Consider the following 24604-nt stretch of genomic DNA (forward strand, 5'->3'; position numbering starts at 1 on the left):
TCTTCTGTGATGATAATAGTCAAGTTCCAAGGCATTGGTATTCTCCAACATCATGGGCTTCCTCCGCATGCAAGGTGCTACTAACAATGCCCACATTGCTTTGAGAGTGCCCCATCATAAGCCTGCAATGTTGACAAGAGGCAGCTCCCATTCCCTTAATGTTCAAATAATTTGTGACCATCAGTGACAAATGCTGGAGCTCTGTGCCATGACGTATAATACACCAAAGAACTCACAGCCTCCTTCCAAGATCCTCGACCAGCAGAGCAATGGTTTACTGGGAGTTAAGGGTTACCCCCTCCAAACATGGCTCACGACACATTTAAGAAATCCTCAATCTGACACAGAAACACATAGATGGATATGCACAGAAACGTTGTTTTCTGATGGAATATGTAACACTAAAGGCAGGCTTTATGACTGAGGTTTTGAGGACAAGCCAGGGGACCATGATTTGAGTAGATTCAGCTATCGCAAGAAGAATAATTTTGAAGATTTTTGTGTCCTCATTAGCAACAAATACTTGGGAACGTAAATCAATCGCTATCACTGTTGCACTTCTGCAAGGAGATTAACTCAAGAGGAAAGTGTTACTTTGCCCTGTAAAAAGAGGCTGGAACTGGAGTGGAGACATGAGCATGTTACCTAGACAATAACTCTAGAGTTAATACTTGTCAGCCAGGTTTGAACTAATAAAATTGGGTTATTTTCATTTAAAAGCAGCCCCAACTGTGTTTTCTGTTGCCAAAATGAGGGGAAAATTTAAGTCATTTATATGATGTATATAGATGATTTTTTTGTGAGTTATGAGTTGGGAGTAGGGAATTTGAAAACATTGTAATTGGTTTAAAGCAGAATTCAAATCAGAAGTAAAGCTTCAGGAGTTTTTAGATATTAAACATTGATATTGGAGAGGCTAAATTGGGAATAACTGCACAGTCTTACCTATAGAATGTTAATAGCTTCCAATAAATTGGACTGGATCCTACAACTAAGCAAGAAGCAGACCAACTGAGGAGTTTAATTGGGCAATTAAAATGTTATGCACACAAACCAGACAAGATGCATGCTATGATGTATTAGAACTAAGCACTGTGTTGAAATATGCGACTGTTGGACACGTGCTGAAGGTAAAAACAGCATTTTTAAAAAAACTGAACTCAGAACAGTGTTCACCCAGATTTCCCATTCTGGGTTACCCAGAAGGAGTGCAGTTAGTCATTTTTAGTGAGGCCTCATCTCTAATCTTTTCAATGGATTTTAATGTATAGTAGGATTGATGATATTTTTTAGTGGGAATAAAGGACAAATGTTGTCCATTAACCAGGGAACCAAAACAAAAATAATAAAATAAAAAGCAGCTAAAATCATCTTGGCTGCAGTAACAATTGTACTGGTGGGAACGATAAATGCTTCGTATTTTAAAGGAACTCCTCTATGAGGTCCAGTTGGGAAAAAATGCAACCATAGAGTTCTATATAGATAATTGTTCATTCTGGGACAATATCTGCTCAAAGAAAATTGTTGCACTGAAGAGACTGAGAATTGATCTGTTGAGTATAAAAGAGATGTTCAAATGAATGGAATTTTCAAAAATAAAGTGGATTGACGCAAGTAAGCAGTTAGCAGGTTGCTTTTTTGCCTGTTGTATCAAAGTGTTAGTTGTCCTACAGTTCGGCCACCTCGTGTTATGATGACGACTGAGAACAAAGAAATATTCATATTGTAATTTAAATTTTTTTTGATAGGGTGCAATATAGAGTTGTTAAAGATTGTACAATGATATAATATACGATATAATATCAGTTTCTATTTCTGCTTATGAATAACTTTTTTCTGTTTATCAAAAGAGGCATTTGTTAATATTCAATTCTGTGAAGAAAACGCAAGATGCCAAGGAGTTAAAGGTACAAGGCAAACAGCTGTTGTGAACTAATGAGGTAGTTGTGTTCAATAATTGAGGCTCTTTTGGCATAGTGGTAGCAACCCTACCTCTGAGCCAAAAGGCCCAGGTTCAAGTCCCACTTATTCCAGAAGTGTGCAATAACATCTCTGAACAGATTGATTAGAAAATATCTATTCAGATGTAAATAAAGGAAAATCAGCCTGAAGGTGGCTGGATGCTAATGGCTTGTGGTTGGTTGTTTGCGCAAAACTCCTCCAAGGATTTGTGTGCCTGAACTCTGAAAGCTTTTAACTTCCAGTGAACAACAATGGGCCAGCTCCTTACATTAAGATAGGGTGAGTGATCCAACATGATGGAAATGTATGCAAGAACAGTTAGTGGATCCTGCATGAACAGGATAGGTGGGGAGATGATCCTAGTGACTGACCAGGGAGTCCAGTGACTAAAATGTGGTAAAAAGAATGTTACAATCCCAGTTTTACAACCCCCTTCCTTCATTTCTCCTTTGTTCCACCAACAGGAATCTTTGGTCTCTATCCCCTAGTTTCCCATTCACTCATTATCTTCAACTGCTTATCTAGAATAAGCTCTCAAAGTTTCACTTACCTATTTACTGACTGGTCCTCTTTCAGCATCACTGCACTAGACTGCTGCTGGTAGTAGCATGTAGATTATTCTGGCCCCCTCACTCAGCTCAATTCCCTGATCCCCAGTAACATTGTCTTCCCCAATTTGTCATTCTGCTATCCTTCCTCCCTGAGCAGTCAGATCCCCAATCTCCATTTCTCACCCCAAACACTCAAGAACTCCACTCCTCCGATTGTCAGACCCTCCAAACCAGGATGTTAGAGTCAGGTGCATGGTGCTCAGTCTGTGTTCTTATCAATTCACAGCAGCTCCAACTTTTGCTGTAGATGCTCCTGGTCTATGAGCTTGACACATCCATGCAGCAGCTCTCTCTGGTATAAATTTCAGGCAGTTCAGCAAACAGCTGGGGGGAAGAAGCGTTGATTTCCTGCTACAATGCCGCATTAATTAGTATTAAAGCAAATGTTACTCTTAAATTGTGAACAGTTTTACACTTCACTTAACAGTTAGCATTAGTCCCTGGAGATAAGAGATAACAATGTTTAAGGAGTCAAGAAACTAGAGATGAAAAATAAAATGAAATCACAAAACAAACTTTTTATGTATTATCATGCAAGTCTATTGGAGATATGATGAATCATTAACAGGGAACAAAGGCAATTTTTGTAAGAAATAAGAATATTGTCAGCGTAAAAAGAAAATCTTTCTGAGTTGGTGTATAGCTAGATAATTTGTGGTACAGAGAAATATGTTGTTTATAATAATCCCTATTGTTGCTTGGAGATGTTTCATTAAAATATCCCATTTGCACTGCTGCTCACAGGTAATTCCAAATAATGTGGAAGACACATGAAAATAAATGAGAATGAGCATTTATGATGAAAACAATAATCACAGATGCCTTTCTAAATCTAGCCCCTAGTGCACATGAGGGATAATTTGCACTTAGTAGCCCTGACTCTCCCCATCTGCCATGGATTTTTGATCCGAGTGTCCTTGTTTGATAGAATTGAAAGACATATAAACATTCATTTTCTCAGGGACATCACCGTATTCATCAATGAAATAGAAATGCTACAGCTGTTGACATTTCAGCAAATTCCATTGATAATGAAAGGCTGCCAAAATAATACAGCCAATTCTGAAGAGGAGTCACTGCACCCAAAACATTAACTCTGATTTCTCTCCACAGATGCTGCCAGACCTGCCAAGATTTTCCAGCAACTTCTGTTTTTGTCATTGTTATTAGAACCTTTTAATTTTTTAGGAACAGAAACTTTTAAATTTAGTTTTAGTTTTTGGAAGTATAATCTACAAAGAAGTATATAGTGACAAATATTTATCAGAGTATCCCGTGGACTGTGGAAAATGAACTATTATGCGTGAATATGTACCTCACTTAATCATCACATCAGTGAACTGGGTGTACTATGCCAGGTTCATGTATTTTATACATATCAAAAGTAATAGCAGGTATCTGAAAATCTCAAGACAATAATCAGGACTGTATATGTTAATAGCTTCCATATATGTTTCTTTTAATCAATATATACATTTGCTTCTCTTTATTCTAAGTAATACTGCGCTATAAATGCCTCACATCATTTCTTCAGAACTCTGTTCTCAGCCAATGTCAATTGTGATGGCCCATGTCATTTAGGGAATAAAACCAATATTTTATGTTGGAGTATTGATCCCACTAAGAAGTAGGATTTTCCAGGAGCTGACTTCTGGTAAAGAAGTGGAATCCAATAAATGTGTTTTTTGTTTTAGAATCATCTCACTGTGCAAAAAAATGAAAACATCTCTTTCTAACCCAATACACAGGCTAAAGAAAATCTAAACCTCTGGTAAACTGAAGGATTCCTAAGAGCTGAACCAGAGAGAGGGAGAAGATTCCAAAATTAAAAATATCAGACCAGGAGAGTCCTGACCCAAGGTGGCTATACTTATGAAGCTTAGTGCATCAGGGAGTTGACAAATGTGGGATGCTTGGAGAAGAATGGAAGGGAAAATCTTGCCAGAATTAAGTAGACGGCCCAAGAAATCTCAGCCCTTAAACAAGTGGTCAAAGACTACTTGCAGCAAATACTTATTCATCCAAATTGTGATAACTATCTGATTTTGCATTTTGTACATCAAATGAATTAGAATGAAATTTGAGTTAGGAATTTAGGTTTAGAAATTACTGTTTTGAGGTTTGGTCACCAGGCCTGAAACATTAACTCTGATGTTTTCTTCACAGATGCTGCCAGGCCTGCTGAGCTTTTCCAGAAACTCCTGTTTTTGTTCTTGATTTACAGCATCTGCAGTTTTCAGTTTTTATTTAGAAATTACTGTGTTTAGTCTTCCATTGTTCTACTGAAACATAAGATCCTGCTTGCTTGATAATGCGGACTGATCTTTGCTGCTAATATCACAATGTCTTATTTACATAAGCTTAAGAGGTATCAATTGTCTGCAGCTTCAGCGCCTGAAACTTTAAAAAGTCTAGATGTTACAACTCAGTTATGGAAAAGATTTGTTTAAAAAATACTTTTACAGCTCCCACTGTTACTATAGAGTTCATTGCTTCTTTATATTGAACAGAAAGGGGCATGGGAGGACCATAGTGTGGCAATGGGGGTCATAAGAGGCTATTGTGCATATCTTCAATTGCAACACAGAGGTGATGGGTGGAGGAAGTGGGTCATCTTCTTGACTTGCTTGTTGCAGTAATTGTTTAATGTGACTCAGTGGCTTGCTTGGTCGCTGCATAAAGCAGGTAAGAAATAGTTCCGTTGTTGTGATTATGGAGTCACATAAAAGTCAGACAACATAAGAATGCCAAGTAAAAACTGAAAGTACTGCAGATGCTGTAAATCAGGAATAAAAACAGAAGTTGCTGAAAAAGCTCAGCAGATCTGGCAGCATCTGTGAAGAAAACATCAGAGTTAATGTTTCGGGTCCAATGACCCTTCCTCAGAACTGATGGGAGCTGGGAAAAAGTCGGTTTGTAAACGATAGGATAGACCCCGGAGAGAAGAGCAGTTGGACAGACAAAGGAATTGCTAACGATCGGGCTGAGAGGGTGAATAGTTGTTAATGGGGACTGTTAGTGACTAACAACAGGGTGTGTGTAATGGCAGGATATGTGATAACAAGGCCTGGTGTGTGGGGTAGGGGGCTGGGACATGGGAGAGTTTAGGCCCAAAATTATTGAACTCGATATTGAGTCCGGAGGGCTCCAGGGTCCCCAAGCAGAAAATGCGATGTTGTTCTTTCAGCTTGCGCTGAGCTTCGCTGGAACACTGCAACAAGCCAGAGGCAGAGATGTTGGCCAGGGAGCAAGGTGGTGCGTTAAAGTGGCAAGCAACAGGTAGCTCAGGGTTTTTTCTTGCAGGCAGAACATAGATGTCCTGTGAAGCGGTCACCAAGTCGACACTTCGTTTCCCCAGTGTCGAGGAGACCACATTGTGAGCAGCGAATGCAGTAGACTAGATTTTGGAAAGTGCAGGTGAAGTGTTGCTTCACCTGGAAGGTATGTTTGGGCCCTTGGATACTGGGGAGGGAGGAGGTAAATGGGCAGGTGTTGCACTTTCGCCGGTTACAGGGGAAGGTGCCGTAGGGCTGTGGGGAGGTGTTGGGGGTGAAGGAAGAGTCGACCAGGGTGTCCCGGAGGGAACGGTCCCTGCATAAGGCGGACAAGGGAGGGGAGGGGAATATGTGTCTGGTGGTGGCATCTCACTGAGAACTGTCAACGTGATATTAGTCACCTCAATTTCTCTGCCCCCCTCACCAAATCTAACTTATCTTCCTCCAAACCGACTGCACCCTGTGCACTTAGATCTAACCCTGACTTTGTTATTAAGCCCTGCTTACAAGGGTGGTGCTGTGGTAGTCTGGCGTACTGACCTTTACATTGCAGAGGCTGAACGCCAACTCTCCGATACCTCCTCCTACCTTCCCTTGGACCATGACCCCACCATGAAGCATCAGGCCATTGTATCTACTACGGTGACTGATCTCATTTCATTCGGTGATCTCCCCCCACACTGCTTCCAAGCTGATAGTGCCCCAACCCCACACAGCTCACTTCTACCTCCTTCCAAAAATCCACAAACAGGACTGTCCAGGCAGACCCATTGTTTCAGCCTGCTGCTGCCCCACAGAACTCACTTCTTCCTACCTTGACTTGATCTTCTCTCCCCTGGTCCAATCCATGCCCACGTACATCCGTGACTCCTCTGACACCTTATGCCGGTTTCAAAACTTCCAGTTTGCAGGTTCCAGCCGCCTCCTCTTTACCATGGACATGCAATCCCTTTACACGTCCATTCCCCACCAGGAGGGTCTTAGGGCTCTCCATTTCTTCCTGCATCAAAGAACTGGACCATCTCCACCCTCCAACACTTGGCTGAGCTCGTCCTCACCCTCAACAACTTCTCTTTTAACTCCTCTCATTTTCTTCAGGTAAAAGGAATGGCCGTGGGTACCCGAATGGGCCCCAGTTATGCCTGTCTCTTTGTGGGGCATGTGGCTCACTCCTTGTTCCAGTCCTATTCCAACTCCCACCCACAAGTCTTTCTCTGATATATCGATGATATCATTGGTGCTGCTTCCTTGTCTCGTCTGGAATTGGAAAAGTTCATCGATTTTACTTTCAATTTCCATCCTGCCGTCACTTTCACCAGGCCTATCTCTGACTCCTTCCTTCCCTTCCTTGTCATTTCTGTTTCCATTTCTGGGGATAGACTAGAAACTAATATCCACTACAAACCCATTGACTCCCACATCTACCTGGACTATACATCCTCACACCTTGCTTCCTGTAAAGACTCCATCCCATTCTCTCAGTTCCTCTGTCTCCATCATATATGTTCAAATGAGGCCAACTTCAACAAGAGCCTCTGAAATGTCCTTCTTCCTCAACCTAGGATTCCCCAGCACCATTGCCGACAGGGCCCTCAACCAGGTCTGACCCATCTCCTGCACTTCCGCCCTCACCCCTTCTCTTCCCTCCCGCAACAGTGATAGGGTTCCCTTTATCCTCATCTACCATCCCGCCAGCATCCACATCCAGAAGATCATCAGGCACCATTTCCGCCACCTCCAGCAAGATGCCACCACCAGACACACATTCCCTCCACTCCCTTGTCTGCCTTCCGCAGGGACCGTTCCCTCCAGGACACCCTGGTCCACTCTTCCTTCACCCCCAGCACCACCGCACAGCCCCACGGCACCTTCCCCTGCAAACGGCGAAGGTACAACACCTGCCCATTTACCTCCTCCCTCCCCAGTATCCAAGGGCCCAAACATACCTTCCAGGTGAAGCAACACTTCACCTGCACTTCCCAGAATCTGGTCTCCTGCATTCACTGCTCACAATGTGGTCTCCTCTACACTGGGGAAACGAAGCATAGACTGGGTGACCGCTTCACAGAACATCTATGTTTTGCTCGCAAGGAAGACCTTGAACTTCCAGTTGCCTGCCACTTTAACACACCACCCTGCTCCCTGGCCAACATTTCTGTCTCTGGCTTGCTGCAGTATTCCAGTGAAGCTCAATGCAAGCTGGAAGAACAACACCTCATTTTCCACTTGGAGATCCTGCAGCCCTTCAGGCTCAATATCGAATTCAATAATTTTAGGGCCGAAACTCTCCCATGTCCTAGCCCCCTACTCCACACACCAGGCCTTGTTGTCACATAGCCTACCATTACACACTAGCTATTGTTAATCACTAACAGTCCCCATTAACAACTACTCATCCTCCCAGCCAGATCGGTATCAACTCCTTTGTCTATCCAGCTGCTCTTCTCTCTCTTCGGGCCGTATCCTATTATTTATTCCCTACTCCATCCCCCTCCCTATTTTCTGCATATAAACCGATGTCCTCCCAGCTACCATCAGTTCTGAGGAAGGGTCACCGGACCTGAAACATTAACTCTGATCTTTTCTTCACATAAGAATGCCAAGCTTACTTTCCAGCTGCCATGATGGGAATTCAATTCAAATTTTCAATTATTAGTCTAAACTTGTGAACATATCCCAGCAACATAACTGAGCAAGAAAACAGCAGTGCCTTTGTTGCCAGGTTATATTAGTGCAGAAAAAGATCAAGCTAGAAACAGACCCAGAAAGATATTGCCTTTCCCTTTTTGCATCTATTAGATGATGAACTGAATGTGCTCTGGCCTCTGCATCTATCGCTGTCTGGTTTGTAAATCTTAACTTCAAAAACATTTCTGTGATTATGTCACCAGATAGCTTGTTTAGTTATTTAGTTGAAGTCACAGGATTTCTTGGAAATGCTGTTTTAACACACTGCTTTAAGAAAAAGAAATCCTCAGCCTTAAGAAACAGTCATCTTCACATAACTTAAAATAAAAAAAAGTCTAGTTTACAAACCAAATTCCTAAACAATAATAAATAATATAACCATTCATCACATTTGTCTCACCAGCAGGACAGAGCCAATACAATGGTAGGACAGTGAAATACTATCAGTGGGACTAGCCTGGGAGTCTTCAACATTGAGTCCAGAGTAAATGAAATTGCATGGTATTATTGAAACATGGGAGAAGAACTCTCTTTTTGATCAATATCTACTATCCTTCAAATGTCATCCAATTTGAACAACCACTTGGAAAAAACACTGACGCTGATAAACAATGTTCCCTGTACTTTATTTTTGTTTACTTGGCCATTTCTATTAGTGCTTGACTCCTTTAAATTTCTTTACATGGCCTTGGATGCACTTCAGTTTGGAAGAGCTACCATGTGGGCTGACTGTACAGGTGCTTGCAGGTTGCCGAGAAATTGCACAGTTTAAAGAGGAGATGGGTGGTGGACAACTAAACAACTAATGTGAGGGGCAGACTCTAAAAATATTCCCGTTCTCGATAATGATGGGCCACAGCATATCAGTGTAAAAGACAGGGTAGAAACATTGGCATCCATCAACAAACAGAAACACTGAGTGCACAATACCACCTCAGCTTCCTCCTGAGACCCCAGCATCACAGGAGCCAACCTTCGACAAATTAGATTCAGTTCTGAAGAATGGTCATAATGGACTTGAAACGTCAACTCTGTTTCTCTCTCCACAGATGTTGCCAGACCTGATGAGTTTCTTCAGCATTCTCTATGTTTGTTTCAGATTTCCAGCATCTGCTGTAAATTTGATTTTTATTCACCTGGCTATATGCACACTTATGCTATATAAATTACCACGTTTTCTAATCAAGCTGTTCTAGTACATCTACAACATTGCCATCTACCCAATAAAGCTGCCCAGTGTTTGCTGTCAATAAAAAGTGGGTCAAATGTAATTGGCCAATTACTGTCCCGCCAGTCTATTTTCCATGAGACAATGTTTGAACAGTGTTAATAAGTGACATTTACTCACCTATAAGCTGCTCATTAAATTTCAGTTTACATTCCACCAGAGCCAATTAGCTCCAAATTTCATTTCAGCCTTAGGGTAAATATGGAAAAAAAAGAGTTGAATTCCAGTAGTGAGATTAGACTGGCCACTCTTGACATCGAGGGAACATTTAACAAAGTGTCGCATCAAGGAGTCTGAATCAAATTGAAGTTAATGGGAATAGGGGATGTTTCTCTACTTGCTGGAGTTATACCGAGCAGAAAGGAAAGTGATTGTAGTTGGTGGGGGTAACACATCTCAGCTCCTGGACATCATTGCAGGAGTTCCTCAGACTATTAAGCCCAACCATCTTCAGTTGCTTTAACAATGATCTTCCCACCATCAAATAGAATTTTGCCATTTATTGCCAGAGGAATTGCATATAAAAATAGGGAAGTCATGCTGCAACTGTACAAGGCATTAATGAGAGCACATGTGGAGTACTGTGAAACTCAATTCCTGATTCCGAGAGCTTTTCCACTATCTTGAGAGAACAGGTCAGGAGTGTGATGGCAAACTCCCCACTTGCCGAGATGAGTGCAGCCCCAACATCAAGCAGCTCGATGCCACCCATGACAAAAGCCTGACTGGCAGGTACCCCATTCCCCACCTTAAAAATGAACTCAATCAAATGAACACAGCAGAACACTATGGATTCAATGTGCATCATTCAGAAGATGCACTGCAGCAACTTGTCAAGACTTATTTGATAGGAAGTCCCAACCCTGTAATTTCTACCACCCAGGATAAAGGTAGCAGACGCATAGAAATACCACCACCTGCAACTCCCCTCCTTGCCACACACCACCCTTACTTGGAAATAATGTACCAATCTTTACAGTTGGGTAAAAATTCCAGAACTCCTTATTGAATAGCAGCGTGGATGTACCTTCACAACAAGGAATGTGCAACATCAATATCACAAATGAAAAAGAATCAAAATAAACTGATAACTAGCAAAAGCAATAATTGTAGATAGATTTATCCAAAACTCTCAACATATCTTTAAAACTTAATATTTTATGTTTATGCTGAGTTTGTTACCAGCTCACAATCCAACAGTCTGTCTTGTATTGTATCTTTAATGAATTAGCTGTGAGTTGGATGACTGGCAGTGAATGCCCTATTGAAGAAATCATGTGGCTACAACAAAACAGGAGGCACATTATTACAGAATAACATTTCCATATCAAATAATGATTTTAAAAATTATTACATTTAAATTATTTTCCACACAGTTTGCAGAAATGATGTTAGTTCTCTACACAGTCAGACTTCCTTGTTACGTTTTCCAAATTGTCACATTTACTTTGCAGGATATCACTGTTAAAAACAAAACTTGCACATTTTTGACATTATTTTAGTCAGTGGGAATGACCTGAAAAATGAATATCACGTGCAATAATTGATTCTTAATTACTTGCAGTTTGATCAATTGCTGAAATAATGGCAATTCTATGCAAAGGAAAATTACATTAGAAGGGAAAAAGGGTATTTTATGAGCTGGATTTTACGGGCCCCATACATCCCACCAAACAAAATTGAGGCCCAGGGTTGGAGAGAAGTGGGAGCCAGGCTGGGTGCAGACTATAAGGAGATGAACCTTGGGAGTCTGGGAGTCAGGGGATAATTCCAACGATCCCAGGGATCCCATAAGAAGCACCCTGTTGAAAGATGTTGGGTTGGCTATTTGGCATGGGCCTCTCCCATCACTGGGCAGTGGACAGTGTGGCACAGTGCCAATGGCATTTTACACATACTCTCCTGCTTGCAACTTGCTGCAGGAGAGCCTTAAAGTCCACCTGCGAGTTTCACATTTCTTGATGTTAAAACACATTAAAGTGCTTTTTGAAGAACTGTTGCAATGCAGGTACTTACATGTAGCATGGTTCCAAATTCAACAATGCTACAGTAAGTAGATTTTTGTGAGATGTTGGTTGAGGGAGAAAAATATTGATCTATTCTCCTTCAAAAAGATACCATCAAACTGTCTACCAGACAAATTGGAAGTTAGCTATCATAGTGAAATTACTCCTTCCAAAAACGAAGGCATTTTCCTCTTGCTTTTCCCTTCACCTTGTTTTGGGTTTTATTTCAGCTGGCATTTGTCTTCCCTGACAAATGTGTTCACTAATATCTCCTTTTCTATATAGACAAAGGTTAACGTTAAACTGATTGATGGTGCATTTGCCAAATGGTGGCATCTGACAGTATTAAGCACTTTCATGGGACAGGACAATAAACATTATTTGCAATGCTACCTAACAGAAGTGACAGACAATGTCAGCGGTTGCACTGTTGTTGTGTGATAAAAGAATTTTTTTTTACAATTACGTAGTGGAGCTCCCTTGTTTATTCAGAGCATTCTAATCTGTAGAGACATATTTAATATCATTTGTCAATGCTTTTCTTTTATGAATTGGTATTTTAAATGTGATCATCTGTCACTATACTAGTGTAATAGAAATAACTTTTTATCAGGTGACCTTAAACAACACACAGAAAATATGGGAACCAAAAATCTCAGGATGCAATTCTGATGGTTAAGACAGGATCACGCAAGTTAACCTCACTGGATTTGTGGTTAGGGAAGTAATTTGAAAGTTGAGTGCAGGTGCCAATAAAAGACGACATCTAGAGTTTGCCTGCCTAATGCAGTTGAAACTCTGCTGCCTGCTGTCATGGGGGAAGGAAGGGTACAAAGCTCCTGCCTCTAGAATTCTTCTGGATTCAACATCGAGTTCAACAATTTTAGGGCTTGAGCACCTTCTCCTATGTCCTTACCCCTCCACTCACACACCAGGCCTTGTCATCACATGGGCTGCCTCCACACAATCCACTGTCAACTATTAATAGCCTCCTTAAAAGCTATTCATTCTCTCAGGCTGACCTTTACCCATTTCTTTGTCTGTCCAACTGTTGTTCTCTGTCTTTGGGCCCTATCTTCACCTATCGGGCACTCCTCCATCCTCCCCCCAACCCTCCAACCCATCTTCTGCATAAATACCAACCTTTTCCTAGCTGCAATCAATTCTGAAGAAGGGTCGCTGGACCTGAAATGTCAACTGCTTTCTCTCCACAGATACTGCCAGACTTGCTGCGTTTTTCCAGCAATTTCTGTCTTTGTTCCTATCTTTGTTCCTAGCGATCTTCCTTTGTTCTAGAGATCTGTCTTTGTTCCTATCTCTAGAGATCTCCCTTATTTAATTAGTAAGGAACCTTCAGCATTTTTTTTTTCACAAAAATGTGTCTCTCTTCAGTGTCCTAGGCTCTTTGTCTGATAAGGGCCCTTCTCAAGGTGGGCCGTCTATTGCTTATTTGAATGTCGGTATCTGGCTCTAGCTTGAGCATGGTAATCTTCAATGATATGACAATGACAACAGTACTTGCATTACTTTTGGCCCTTTCACGTATCAAAACAACCAAAGTGTCTCAGAGAAGCACTATGAAACAGAACGTGACACTGAGTCACGTGGTGAAATATTCGAACAGGTGATCAAATGTTTGGTTAGAAAAATATTGTAAGGAATATTTGAAAGGAGGAAAGAGTGGGAATGAAATGGAACGGTTTAGGGGAAACTTCACAGCTTAGGGCCTAGGCAGAAGGCCCCATCCCAATAGTGGACTGATTAAAATCAAGGATGTAGAATTGGAAGAGAACCAATGTATCGGAGTGTTGTGGGGCTGGACAAAGTTGCAAAGAAGAGGTGAGGCCATGGCAGGATTAGAAAACAAGGATGAGAATTTTGAAATCAAGGTGTTGTTTAACAGGGAGGCAATGTAGGTCGGGCAGTGCAGAGGTGATGGGAAATTGGACTTGATGCAAGTTAGGGTACTGGTAGGAGACTGGAAGATGAGGGTCCTGCTGAGAGAGCTTTAGAATCATCTTGAGGTTACAAAGGAAGTTCAGCATCAGTTGGGCTAAACCAGAATTGGAGTCAGGTGATGTTCTGTTGATGAATTTAGGAGGTCATGCTGTCAAAAGTTTATCTTGAGATCAAATACGGTATGAAGATTGCTAACAATATGGCTTAACCTCCAACAACTGGCCGGGAGAGAGACAGACTCAGAGGCTAATGAACAGTGCTTATGGTGAGGACAAGGGGGTGGAATTTATTGCTCCTTTTTTTTGTGGAAGTTGTGGGGTTGGATACTGTTTGATCTAGACATAGAGTGCTTGGTGGAGATTGTGAGGCGGCCAAAAAGCTGTGGTTAGGAAGGATGGGAGCCTGCCTTCTACTTGAAACCCTTATGTAACCCCTTGACAGTCCAGTTCCATCCCATCATCCACTGGGATTCAACCAGCAGGGAACTCAGCATGCAAAACAGCTCTTCACAAGGCAAACATCCAGCAAATCCTATAAGGTCTGGCCGCGGCTTACTGGATAGGTTCCTTGTGCTCAGGCAATCTATACACAATTGAGGGACCGTCAGTAGTAAGTGGAGCTCCACAGGAAGGCACACCCTGCCAATTCTAATGAAATCCACTCCCAGCCCTCATAGGACCCCCTTTCCTATTATTTATCCTTCACCCCCACCATCACTTACCTCTCTTCAACCTTCCGATTCCTGGTGAAGGTCCCACTGAGGTATGAATAGAGGCCACTGTTCTTGCTGGCCCTGCCGGTATTGGGGGGGGCTGCTGAATTATGATCCACTCTCGACTCACAGGGGTAGTATTTCCATCCTCCCTTGGGCTTATTTCAGTGTGAAGCCCAATGCTGCCCAGGTAAATGCCTTATTGCTATAAATTCTGTTCAGCTTCTAAAAATGAACAACATGAAATTCTCATGGTTTTCTAGCCAGTAAATGGAACACCCCTAACAATCACTACATTTCACCCAATGGTTTTGTTCTTTGAAGCATTTAGCTGGAGGCAATTTCTGTTTATCTAATTCTGAAGCCCTGTCTGACAAGACAGGGAAGGGGTTGAGACAGGTGATGGTGAGGTAGAACTGGGTGTCATTAACATATGGTGCAGGGCTGGATGAACACAGCAGGCCAAGCAGCATCATAGGAGCAGAGAGGCTGACGTTTCGGGCCTCGACCCTTCATATGTTTGGAACCTGATGCAAATTCTTTGTCACGGAGGGCTAGCATGCAGATGTGAAATAGGAGGAAGCTAGAGAAAAAGTCCTTGGAGGACAGGAGAGATACAGTGGCAGGAACAGGGAGCAAAGGCATAGCAAGTCTTTCCTTGGTTATGAAAAACCGGGAGCTGTCCCCTCCAGCTGGACAGCATGGACAGGTGTTGGAAGAGGATGGCCAATCATTTCAAAGGCTGCAGACACATCAAGAAGAAAAAGAAGGGAATCACACAAGTAAGCCAGATAACCAGGAATCACAGCCAGAAATTCCCAGTATAAGGAGTCCATATCTGTGAATTTAACCCTCTGGGACAATATTTGCCTCATAAAGAGGTGGTGCTGGTTCTGCCACCTAACAATCAACAGACTTATGTCACTATTCTAGTATGTTCCAACAATCACTGATGGGAGCAGGTAGAGCTTGTGAGGGTCTGGTTCCAAAAATTACTTGTGACATATTTCACTTTGATAAATTAATATTGAAACTGTGCTCTACTTTCTTTAAGGGAAATTTTGCAGATCAATAACTGGAAACTACAGATTCAATTTATGTCGGCCTTTGTGACCAATGGCCTTTCAAGCTATCAGACTTTGATTTGTGGTTTCTAAGGATAGCTTCAGGCATCACCTGCAAAAAAAAACTTAGTTCTTTGGCAGAAAGAATACACAAATGTTGCTTTGTGATAATCAAAGGACAAAAAAAGCACTTCCAGTACTCTTCTTTGTGATATTCGTAACATCCATTTAATTCTATTATCCATTTTCTTAAATGCTTCAGTGAAGTTGGTGTCTTAAATAAAATACCTCACATTGTTGTAGTAACCTGTCATTGACTGCACCAATTCAAATAAAGCCATTTAAGCTGTAGCTGACTTCTTGAAAAAAGAAATAGAATGCACACTAATCCAAACAATATTTCGTATGCAATAGGTTTCTTTTTGTAACTGCAATCCCCTATGTTCCTCTGTTAGGTTAAGGTTGCAGTCATAACAAACCTATGCTTCTCCTAATATTACTGACAAAAGTGTTCCGCCAGCAGACTTTCTTCAGCAACCAATTGTAATCTTAGTAAGTCTATATGGCAATGCATTATTGGGTGCAGGACTGCAAGGAATTCACATCTGTGCATTTCTAGGGCCTTCAGATCAGTAGTAACACTAAAGGGGTTTGAAATAATTCCACAAAGGTCGGTATCCCATCACCAAGTCAACATTTATTTACATGCATGTAGTACAAGATGCTGGCCAAGCTAGCATAGAGCTGGTCCCTAGAGTGAGCAGAACCTCTGACACTCATGTTTATATGTGTCAGCCACGGCTCCCTGATTGGACCAGATTAACTGTCCCATTCAGGCAACTCATACTCTATGAGGTCCACCTGGCTGACATTGCTCCAATCATTACAGGGTTCTGCAAAAAGAATCCTAAACTGCAGTCCCCTCCTAGATTTTGTAACACCTTGGCTCTAAGATAACGTTTTAAAGTCATCTTATCATAAGACAATAAAATGTACAAGCATAAGCAGGCCATTCGGCCCATCAAGTTTGCTCTGCCATTTAGTTGGAGTGTTGATCTGGTGATCCTCAATTCCACTTCCCTCCCTTTTCCCCATAACCCTTGATTCTCTTACTGATTAAAAATCTTTCCATTTCAGCCTTGAATACACTTGATGACCCAACCTCAACTACCCTGTGCAGTAAAGAATACAACAGATTCACTACACTCAGCGAAGAAACTAGTCCTCAACTCTGCCTTAAATGAGTGACAGTTTACTCAGATTATATCAGCCAGTTCTAAACTCTTATGAGGGGAAACACTCTCAATTGTGGAGGGTTTTTGAGACTGGGCCATTAAGTATATTCGAGGCTGAGATAGACAAATGTTCAAACAGTCAGAAAATCAAGGCTTATGGGGAAAAGGCAGGAAAGTGAAATACTTTAGAATCAGGTCCTCTGTCAAAGGTTCATGTCAAAGCATTCCATGTCTCTCCTTGCCAGAGTACTTCCTGTCCTCACTTTATGGGAGACAATGCAAAACTATCATTTGTGCATGAAGCAAATGCTGCTTGCTGATAGTAATAAGACCCTGTTCTGTTTCTGATACTTCGCACACATGTTCACTGGAAACGTCATATTTGGATCTAGGCCAAGCAAAGGTGATCATCACTGTGGCTCCATTGCTGTGAAGGCACAGAGCAATTTAGGAAGAATCAAAGGATGAAAACTCCAGGACCAGCAGCAATGTCCAGCAGATGCCAAACAGTGAGCACATCAGATGGTCTCCTCAGGAATGTGCAGTTTATTGTCCTTGATGCTACTTCCTTCAGATGACTGAGGTGCAGTGTTTTGCAGACTGCCGATGTCCTGGGACATCGTCACAGAATTATGATATTTGCTGGAGTGAAACAAGTGACCTGAAGGGGTGGGTGACCATCCTATACTGGTTGTCATCAAGGTAGCAGCTGTCATAAATTTCTTCACATCTGGCTGCTTCCGAGGATCCACTGAGGACCTGTGTGATATCTAGCTGGCAATGCTTCACTTGGTGCATAGCTGGCTTCTAAAGATGGCACCAGCACTGGAAAGCCAGGATGATCCCTGCAGTGGTGAATACTTCTGCTGTTGGCAAACCACACAGTAGGATAATTGGTGTGCCCTAGAGACATGGTGCATTGGGTTAGGATTTAGATAAAGAGATGACTAGGATAAAATTTCATGAGAAAGCTTGCTAGGGGGATGACAGAGAGAATCCCTCCACAAAACTCTCCGAAATTGACACGTAGACAATTTTTGCTACAGTTTAATAGTGAATGCAAAAACACATCTTTTCTTTTGCCCCAACCTCCCTTGTGGCCAAAGTTAAATCACTTTACATCAATCCCACTGTATTATAAAATGTTAATAAATATTAGTATCATATGCTCTATAAATATATGCCAAATGTTGAGCAAGGAAATTTAGAAACTTCGGCATGTCTGTAACTGACTCAAAGATAAAGCAATTTGAACCATGTATTCATTTGCTATGAAGGAAACAAACTGGCAATTTTGACATCAATGTGGTTAAGGTAGGAATTCATTTCAACATTTCAAAGGAATTGGTAACTGGTATTACTGAACGTCAAAATTTGGTTACATATGGACCTACCAAGGGGAACCTGGTACAGGAGTTGATGCCACAGGCTTGGTCTGGTGACGTACTTTTCCTTCCTCACCAGTTGCTTTCTTTGATGTTTTCTAAATTTTGAAAAATAGAATTACAATTGAGCTTTTTTTCTCCTAAAACTCTTACATCAACGATAACAATTTACATTTTATAATATCATAGTTGTGCTGTGAAGTTGGTTCAAGGTGATGGAATAAACAAAGGAATATCATGAACTAAAATAATAATTGTTACTTGTAGATTGGAAGAAAACAATGTTCTTTGATGCGGGAGAACAGGATTTGAGTTTGAGAGTGAAACCTTTAATTTAAGAAAAGCTGCTGTAATGTCAGTTTTATTTCATTTACATATTCTGAATTGTCACCAACAGACCAATCTGTAACAATTTTATATTGTGCTATCTTTTAAAGACAAGATATTGTTATCTTCCACCTACAGAAATGGCTGAATTCATTTAAATGTTTTTACATTGTCATTGTAAAGTCACTTCTTTAATTTGTGAAAGACAGAAACACAGTATTATTAGCTAGATAAATATTAAGTTAAACAGATTAAAACTGAATTCAGGACCAACATCAACTCTTCATTTGAACCCCTGAACGTAAGGATGCATATGCTATGCAAATGAATCAGTTAAGTGCTGGTCTTCTCACACTGTGAGATGTATAATAAAGCAAAACACTCATTAAAAACATGGAGTACTAGAGTTCAAGACAGAAGCAATAAATTGTAAAGATATTTAGCAGTGGGTAGCATCCGCTTCAAAGGGAACAAAGTGCAGTTATCCTCTGCTAGTGTCTACATCTCATTGCCTTCCCTACCATCCCAACCTCCTCCCCACTGGCACTAATCTAACATGAATGCTTTAAGCAGATCACCATCTCATGAAAATTACTGTAGACAGTAGTTGAGAGCATTTTTTTTCTCCAGGTTAATTCAGTCAGTCCCATTTAGCTCCTACTTGGTGTTCAGATGTGAGTATCTCCATTATGATGATACTTCCAAGACAAGTGCAAGGAAAATTTATAACATTATTACAAATGAATCTTTGTAGCCATACTGAACACAGAAGCTACAGTGCACCGTTTGAAGAGTACTGCAATATACAAATTGGTTTTCTGTGTTACCTATATTATAACATTGCCTACACTTCAATTGTGTTTTGTTGGCCATAAAGCACTGTAGATGTTTGGAAGTCACGACAGAAGCAGTATGCTTTCTTCCCGTAAACAACAAAATGCAACAGTTCAACCTGTTTCAAATATTTAATGTTATTTAATTTTATGTGTACATCAAAAATATAATTGAAAGCAAACCTCATCTCCATTCTCATCTGATTCAGTCTTCCCTTCTGATTTAGTACAGGATTGTTCACAAGGTTCTTTTTCTTTGCCTATTCATGGAAATAAATAGTTTCGTGTTTAAAAGCCAAAATCTATAACTGTTACAAAAAAGTTCTTCACAGTTTAACATGCATTAAAATAACCATTTTATATAAAGTATCATTGCAGAAGTAAAGTCTAGGTTTCACATTTATTTAAATCACATTTATTAATACTTTCATGTAACTTAGATTGTTTCTATTATCTATTCAGTTTTTCACTACAGCTCAAATCTGAGTTAAATAGTCTTTAAAAAAATACCATGCTCTTTGATTATGTTTTAATTTGAATGCTCCTGTTGGATCCTGTTGAAAATGTTACATTTTACTGTTAATTACTGAAACATTGATGGTATAAAATCATGTTTCTGTGATTTTAGTAGGGAATATAATTTACAATATTATTTGGAAACAAAAACATTCACATAGAGACTACAGGGCAACATGGTGGCACAGTGGTTAGCACTGCTGCCTCACAGCACCAGGGACACGGGTTCAATTCCAGCCTTGGACGACTGTCTGTGTGGAGTTTGCACGTTCTCCCTGTGTCTGGGTGGGTTTCCTCTGGGTGCTCTGGTTTCCTCCCTCAGTCCAAAGATGTACAGGCTAGGTGGATTGGCCAGGCTAAATTGCCCATGGTGTTCAGGGATGTGTAGATTAGGTGGGTTATAGGGGGATGGGTCTGGGTGGGAGGCTCCAAGGATCAGTGTGGACTTGTTGGGCCGAAGGATCTGTTCCATACTGTAAGGATTCTATACAGGCAGCAGGTCACTTAGTGTTCATTTCTAAATTACTAAAGATCCATGAATGGGCAGCACATGGGACATATTTATGAAGATAGCCAGATGAACAGAATTAAAGATTGCTTGATACTGTTAGCAGAATATTCTTACATTAAATTGGCTTGGTTAATCTCAATCCAGGTATTGTTTATGCACAGGTCATAATTACACATTATTCAGCACAAACCAACCATCAAATCACAATCCCAGTGAAGTTTTGGTAATGGATGCATTAAGTGGGTCATACGAAAAGAACATGGGCAAAAACGTTACTTCAAACTCCTACCCTGCTGTATTTTATACGTGATAGGAAGTCCTGAGTTTCCACTGTTAATTTTTTTAAAAGATAAACACTTTCACTAAATTTGCAGAGACTGGAATTTCAGTTACAGCACCTTGAGTGTTTGTGCATTGTATGTTGAGAGACACAAATTCATCAGAATGATGTATTACCTAAGAATAATGAGCAGTAATTTTACATGACCTATGGGTCATTTATACCTTAGACTTTTTTGGTATTCATTATATCTTTAATTTGGGATTATCTAAATTTATACACAATATTTCAAAGTAAAATCTAAGTCAACATAAATCTAGGTTCATTCAACAGAGATAAACAGTCACTGATTAGGATATTGCTTCTAGGAGTAGTGAGGAAATGCATACAGTCTTTTATCAGTGTCATTTTCAAAGATAAACTATGCTATTTTAGTGAAGAGTAATAGATTTGTTTTAAGATCCATTTAAATATTTAGTGAGATTTATCTTCAGTTTCATGTTATAAATTATGTAGATTGCACAATTGCAGCTGACTTTTGGTTTAAACATTTTGAAAGATATCCATTTCTATATAGTGACCACCTTTAAAAAAGCCCAATATTAGTGGTTTATTCAGTAATGTTCACCTGTCACATCAACGACAATAACAGTAATTTTAACTTTTACAAAGAAAACTCTCTTTCTGATAGAATTGTAATTACACAAAAGAAACAAAAAAATTGGCAACAATTGCAACATGTCATGTTTTCTGACACTAACAATAGACTGCCAGGAAGAGATTTAGTTTTGCTTTTTTTTTGTTGACACAACCTTCATGTGCAGTCAAGATGTTCAGAAAGCATTTATTATAGTCATCAAACAACCAAAATGCAAGTAAACAAAATGAATAGCATGATAATTGAAAACCAAATGACAATAATTTAGTTCCTCTTCTTGCTAAATTATCAAGTTTAACATTAATTCTGTTTTTAAAAAGTAATGGCAGAAATTAGAAATCCCATTTGTTTTAGAAAAAAATTCTGCATCTGCCACACACCTTATATTTTTATTGATGAATTTATATTACTCAAACTTCTTCCAAAAATAATGCAAATATGTAATTATTCATAGAGTTTGTCTCTATTCAATACCACTCAGGACTACACATTTAAAAGTATTTTTCTGATATCAATCAGCACAACATACATTTTATGTTATGAGTCATCAAGCACATGGCCACAAAGCCGTATGAACAGAGGACTGAATTAGCCATAATTTCCAGTTTCAGTTGTTACTTGGATTGGATAATGATGTGTAATTTCACTGTTGTGTGGCTAGGTCACAAGTTTAGCCAAAATTATTGATCATGAAAGTCAAAAAAATATAAATTTTGCAACCTGAATTGAGAGAGTAATACGCATTAAGATTATATTAACAAAGGAACTCCTTCCTAATGGTCTTACTGAACTCCATGAAATATTCACATGCTCCAAGGGCTAGGGCTGTATTTTCTTTTTAATCACATTCACAGGAGGATGATGGGACTGTCACTCGCCTGCTATAACTCATTTTAGTTTTGGATCTGTGCTCATTTATGTCTTCTATGCCAAACTAGAGTGGCAGGAAACCTCAGCAGGGAGACAACATAAGGGAAATATAGACGGACATGAAAGATAGAAAAGTAAAAAGCAAAAGTGGAATGCAAAGGAAACAAGGGTTGGTAGCAAGAAGGGCTAAAGTACAAAAAATGGTATGAAGGCTAAAAAAGAACTAAAGGTTATGTATCTGAACACACGACACACTCACAATGAAGTAGATAAAAAGTAGGAACAAATAACACGAGCAGCAGTCGGCCACTCGGCCCTTCAAGTGAAATGAATCAAATGAATCAACAGTGCAAATGATTGTAAATGATTGTTTGATTTGATTGTGATCAGGGAGATATGCTCGTAGGGAACCAAGACTGGAAACTTCAAACTTTAGAAATAAACAGATAAAAACGAAAAGGAAGTGGATGGAACTTTCAGTGAAATATAAAATCAGCGCAATGATGAGATAAGTAATTGGCTCAGAAAATCTTAACGTGAAATCAATCTGTGTGGATCTAAGAAGGAACAAATGTAAGAACACATACTGTGAGCAGACTGCAAGGCACTAAACACAGGCAAGTTAAAGGATGGCTTTGAATAGGAAATTAGAGATGCGTGCAACAAGCATGCTACAGTAGTCATGGGTGACTTTAATCGACATATAGACTGGCCAAATTACATTAGAATAATGCAATGGTGAATTAATTGGTGGAGTATGCATAAGTTTTGTTTTAGATTAAGACATTGAGGAACCAACAAGGGAACAGCCTATCCTACATTTGGTTTTGTGCAATGAGAAGAGATTAATTAAATGACTATTAAATTAAATATAAGGTGGCAGAGTGGCTCAGCGGTTAGCACTGCTGCCTCACAGCGACAGAGACCCGGGTTTGATTCCAGCCTCAGGCAACTGTTCATGTGCAGTTTCCACATTCTCTCTGTGTCTGCATGGGTTTCCTCAGAGTGCTCTGGTTTCTTCCCATAGTCCAAACATGTGCAGGTTAGGTGAATTGGCCATGCTAAATTGCCTTTAGTGTCCAGGGATGTGCAGGCTAGGGGGTTTAACCATGGGAAATGCAGGGTAACAGAGATAGGGTAGGGGGCTAGGTCTGGGTGGAATGCTCTTTGGAGGGTCAGCGTGAACTCGATGGGCTGAATGGCCTGTTTCCACACTGTAGGAAAAATAATTTTTTTCAGAGGTACTTTAACATGATTGATTTATTCTTTGGGATAAAAATGAAGTAGTGTAATCTGAAGATAGGGCGCTAAATCTGAATAAAGGAAATTATGAGGGTATGAGGGGTGAGTTGGCTGCAACAGACTAGATAAATTCATTTAAAGTGAGTTCCAGCTATTCACAATATATATCAACAGCTTAGATAAGGGAATCAAATGCAACATTTCCAAGTTTGCTGATGACTTTGGTGAGTGGTGAGGAGGAAATAAAGAGGTTTCAAGGTGATTTAGACAAGTTGAGTGAGTAGGCTAATGCATGATAACCTGGATACATGTGAAGCTATTCACATCAGTAGGGAAAACAGCATGGCAGATTATTATTTAAATGGTGATAGACTTGGAAACAAAACCAAAGTTGCTGGAAAAGCTCAGCAGGTCTGGCAGCATCTGTGAAGGACAAGAAACAGACTTAACGTTTCGGGTCCAGTGACCTTTCCTCAGAACTTGGAAAGGTTGATGTGTAAGGGGACCTGGATGACCTTGTATATCAGTCACTGAAAGCAAGCACGCAGGTGCAGTAAAGAGAAAGAAAAGCAAATGTACTTCACTGCAAGAAGGGTTGAGTTCAGGAGCAAGGATGTTTTTACTGCAGCTGTACAATGCCTTGTTGAGAGCTTACTTGGAGAATTGTGTGCAGTTTGGTCTCCTAACCTAAGAGAAGAGATACTTGTCATAGAGAGAATGCAGCGAAGGTTCACCAGGCTGATTCCTGTGGAGGCAGGTCTATCATAAGAAGACAGATTTGGTTGACTAGGCTTTTATGAACTGGAGGTTAGAAGAGTGAGGAGTTATCTCTTTGAAATGCACAAAGTTCTGCAGACTAAATGTAGGGATGGTGTTTTCCCTGCTTGGCCTGAGGGAAGGGGGTTGTTAGAAAGGTCTGAGGATATGAGGTAGTCCATTTCGGACTGAGATGAGGAAAACGTTCTCTACTCAGAGGACGGTAAACCTGTGGAATTCACTACGAAATAGGATGTCAAGGTCAAACCACTGAATATATTTAAGAAAGATTTTTAGAAACTAAAGGTAACAAGGCGTAGAAGTGAGTTAAATGGTCAGCCATGATCATGTTGAATGATAGAATGAGCTCCATGGACAGATGCCCTGCTCCTGCTTCAATTTATTACATTTCTATGCTGCTAATGTAATTAAACTAGAATTAAGCTGACACTTGTGAGTGAGGTCAATCGATACCTCAAATATACT

General features: G+C 40.3%; 1 protein-coding gene across 1 annotated transcript in view; it reads right to left on the bottom strand.

The window, feature by feature from the left end:
- The window catches only part of LOC125481002 (transcription elongation regulator 1-like protein), a 448150-nt gene that overhangs the window by 46929 nt on the left and 376617 nt on the right, over positions 1-24604 (bottom strand). Inside the window, exons 3-4 of the mRNA XM_048609179.1 lie at positions 19469-19545; positions 18135-18223 (exon numbers count right to left, since the gene is read on the bottom strand). Of these exons, the coding sequence (XP_048465136.1) occupies positions 18135-18223; positions 19469-19545 (166 nt within the window). The remainder of the gene's footprint in view (positions 1-18134; positions 18224-19468; positions 19546-24604) is intronic.

This window comes from Rhincodon typus, chromosome 20, assembly GCF_021869965.1.
Source record: "Rhincodon typus isolate 14 chromosome 20, sRhiTyp1.1, whole genome shotgun sequence".
NCBI classification, from domain to species: Eukaryota; Metazoa; Chordata; class Chondrichthyes; order Orectolobiformes; family Rhincodontidae; genus Rhincodon; species Rhincodon typus.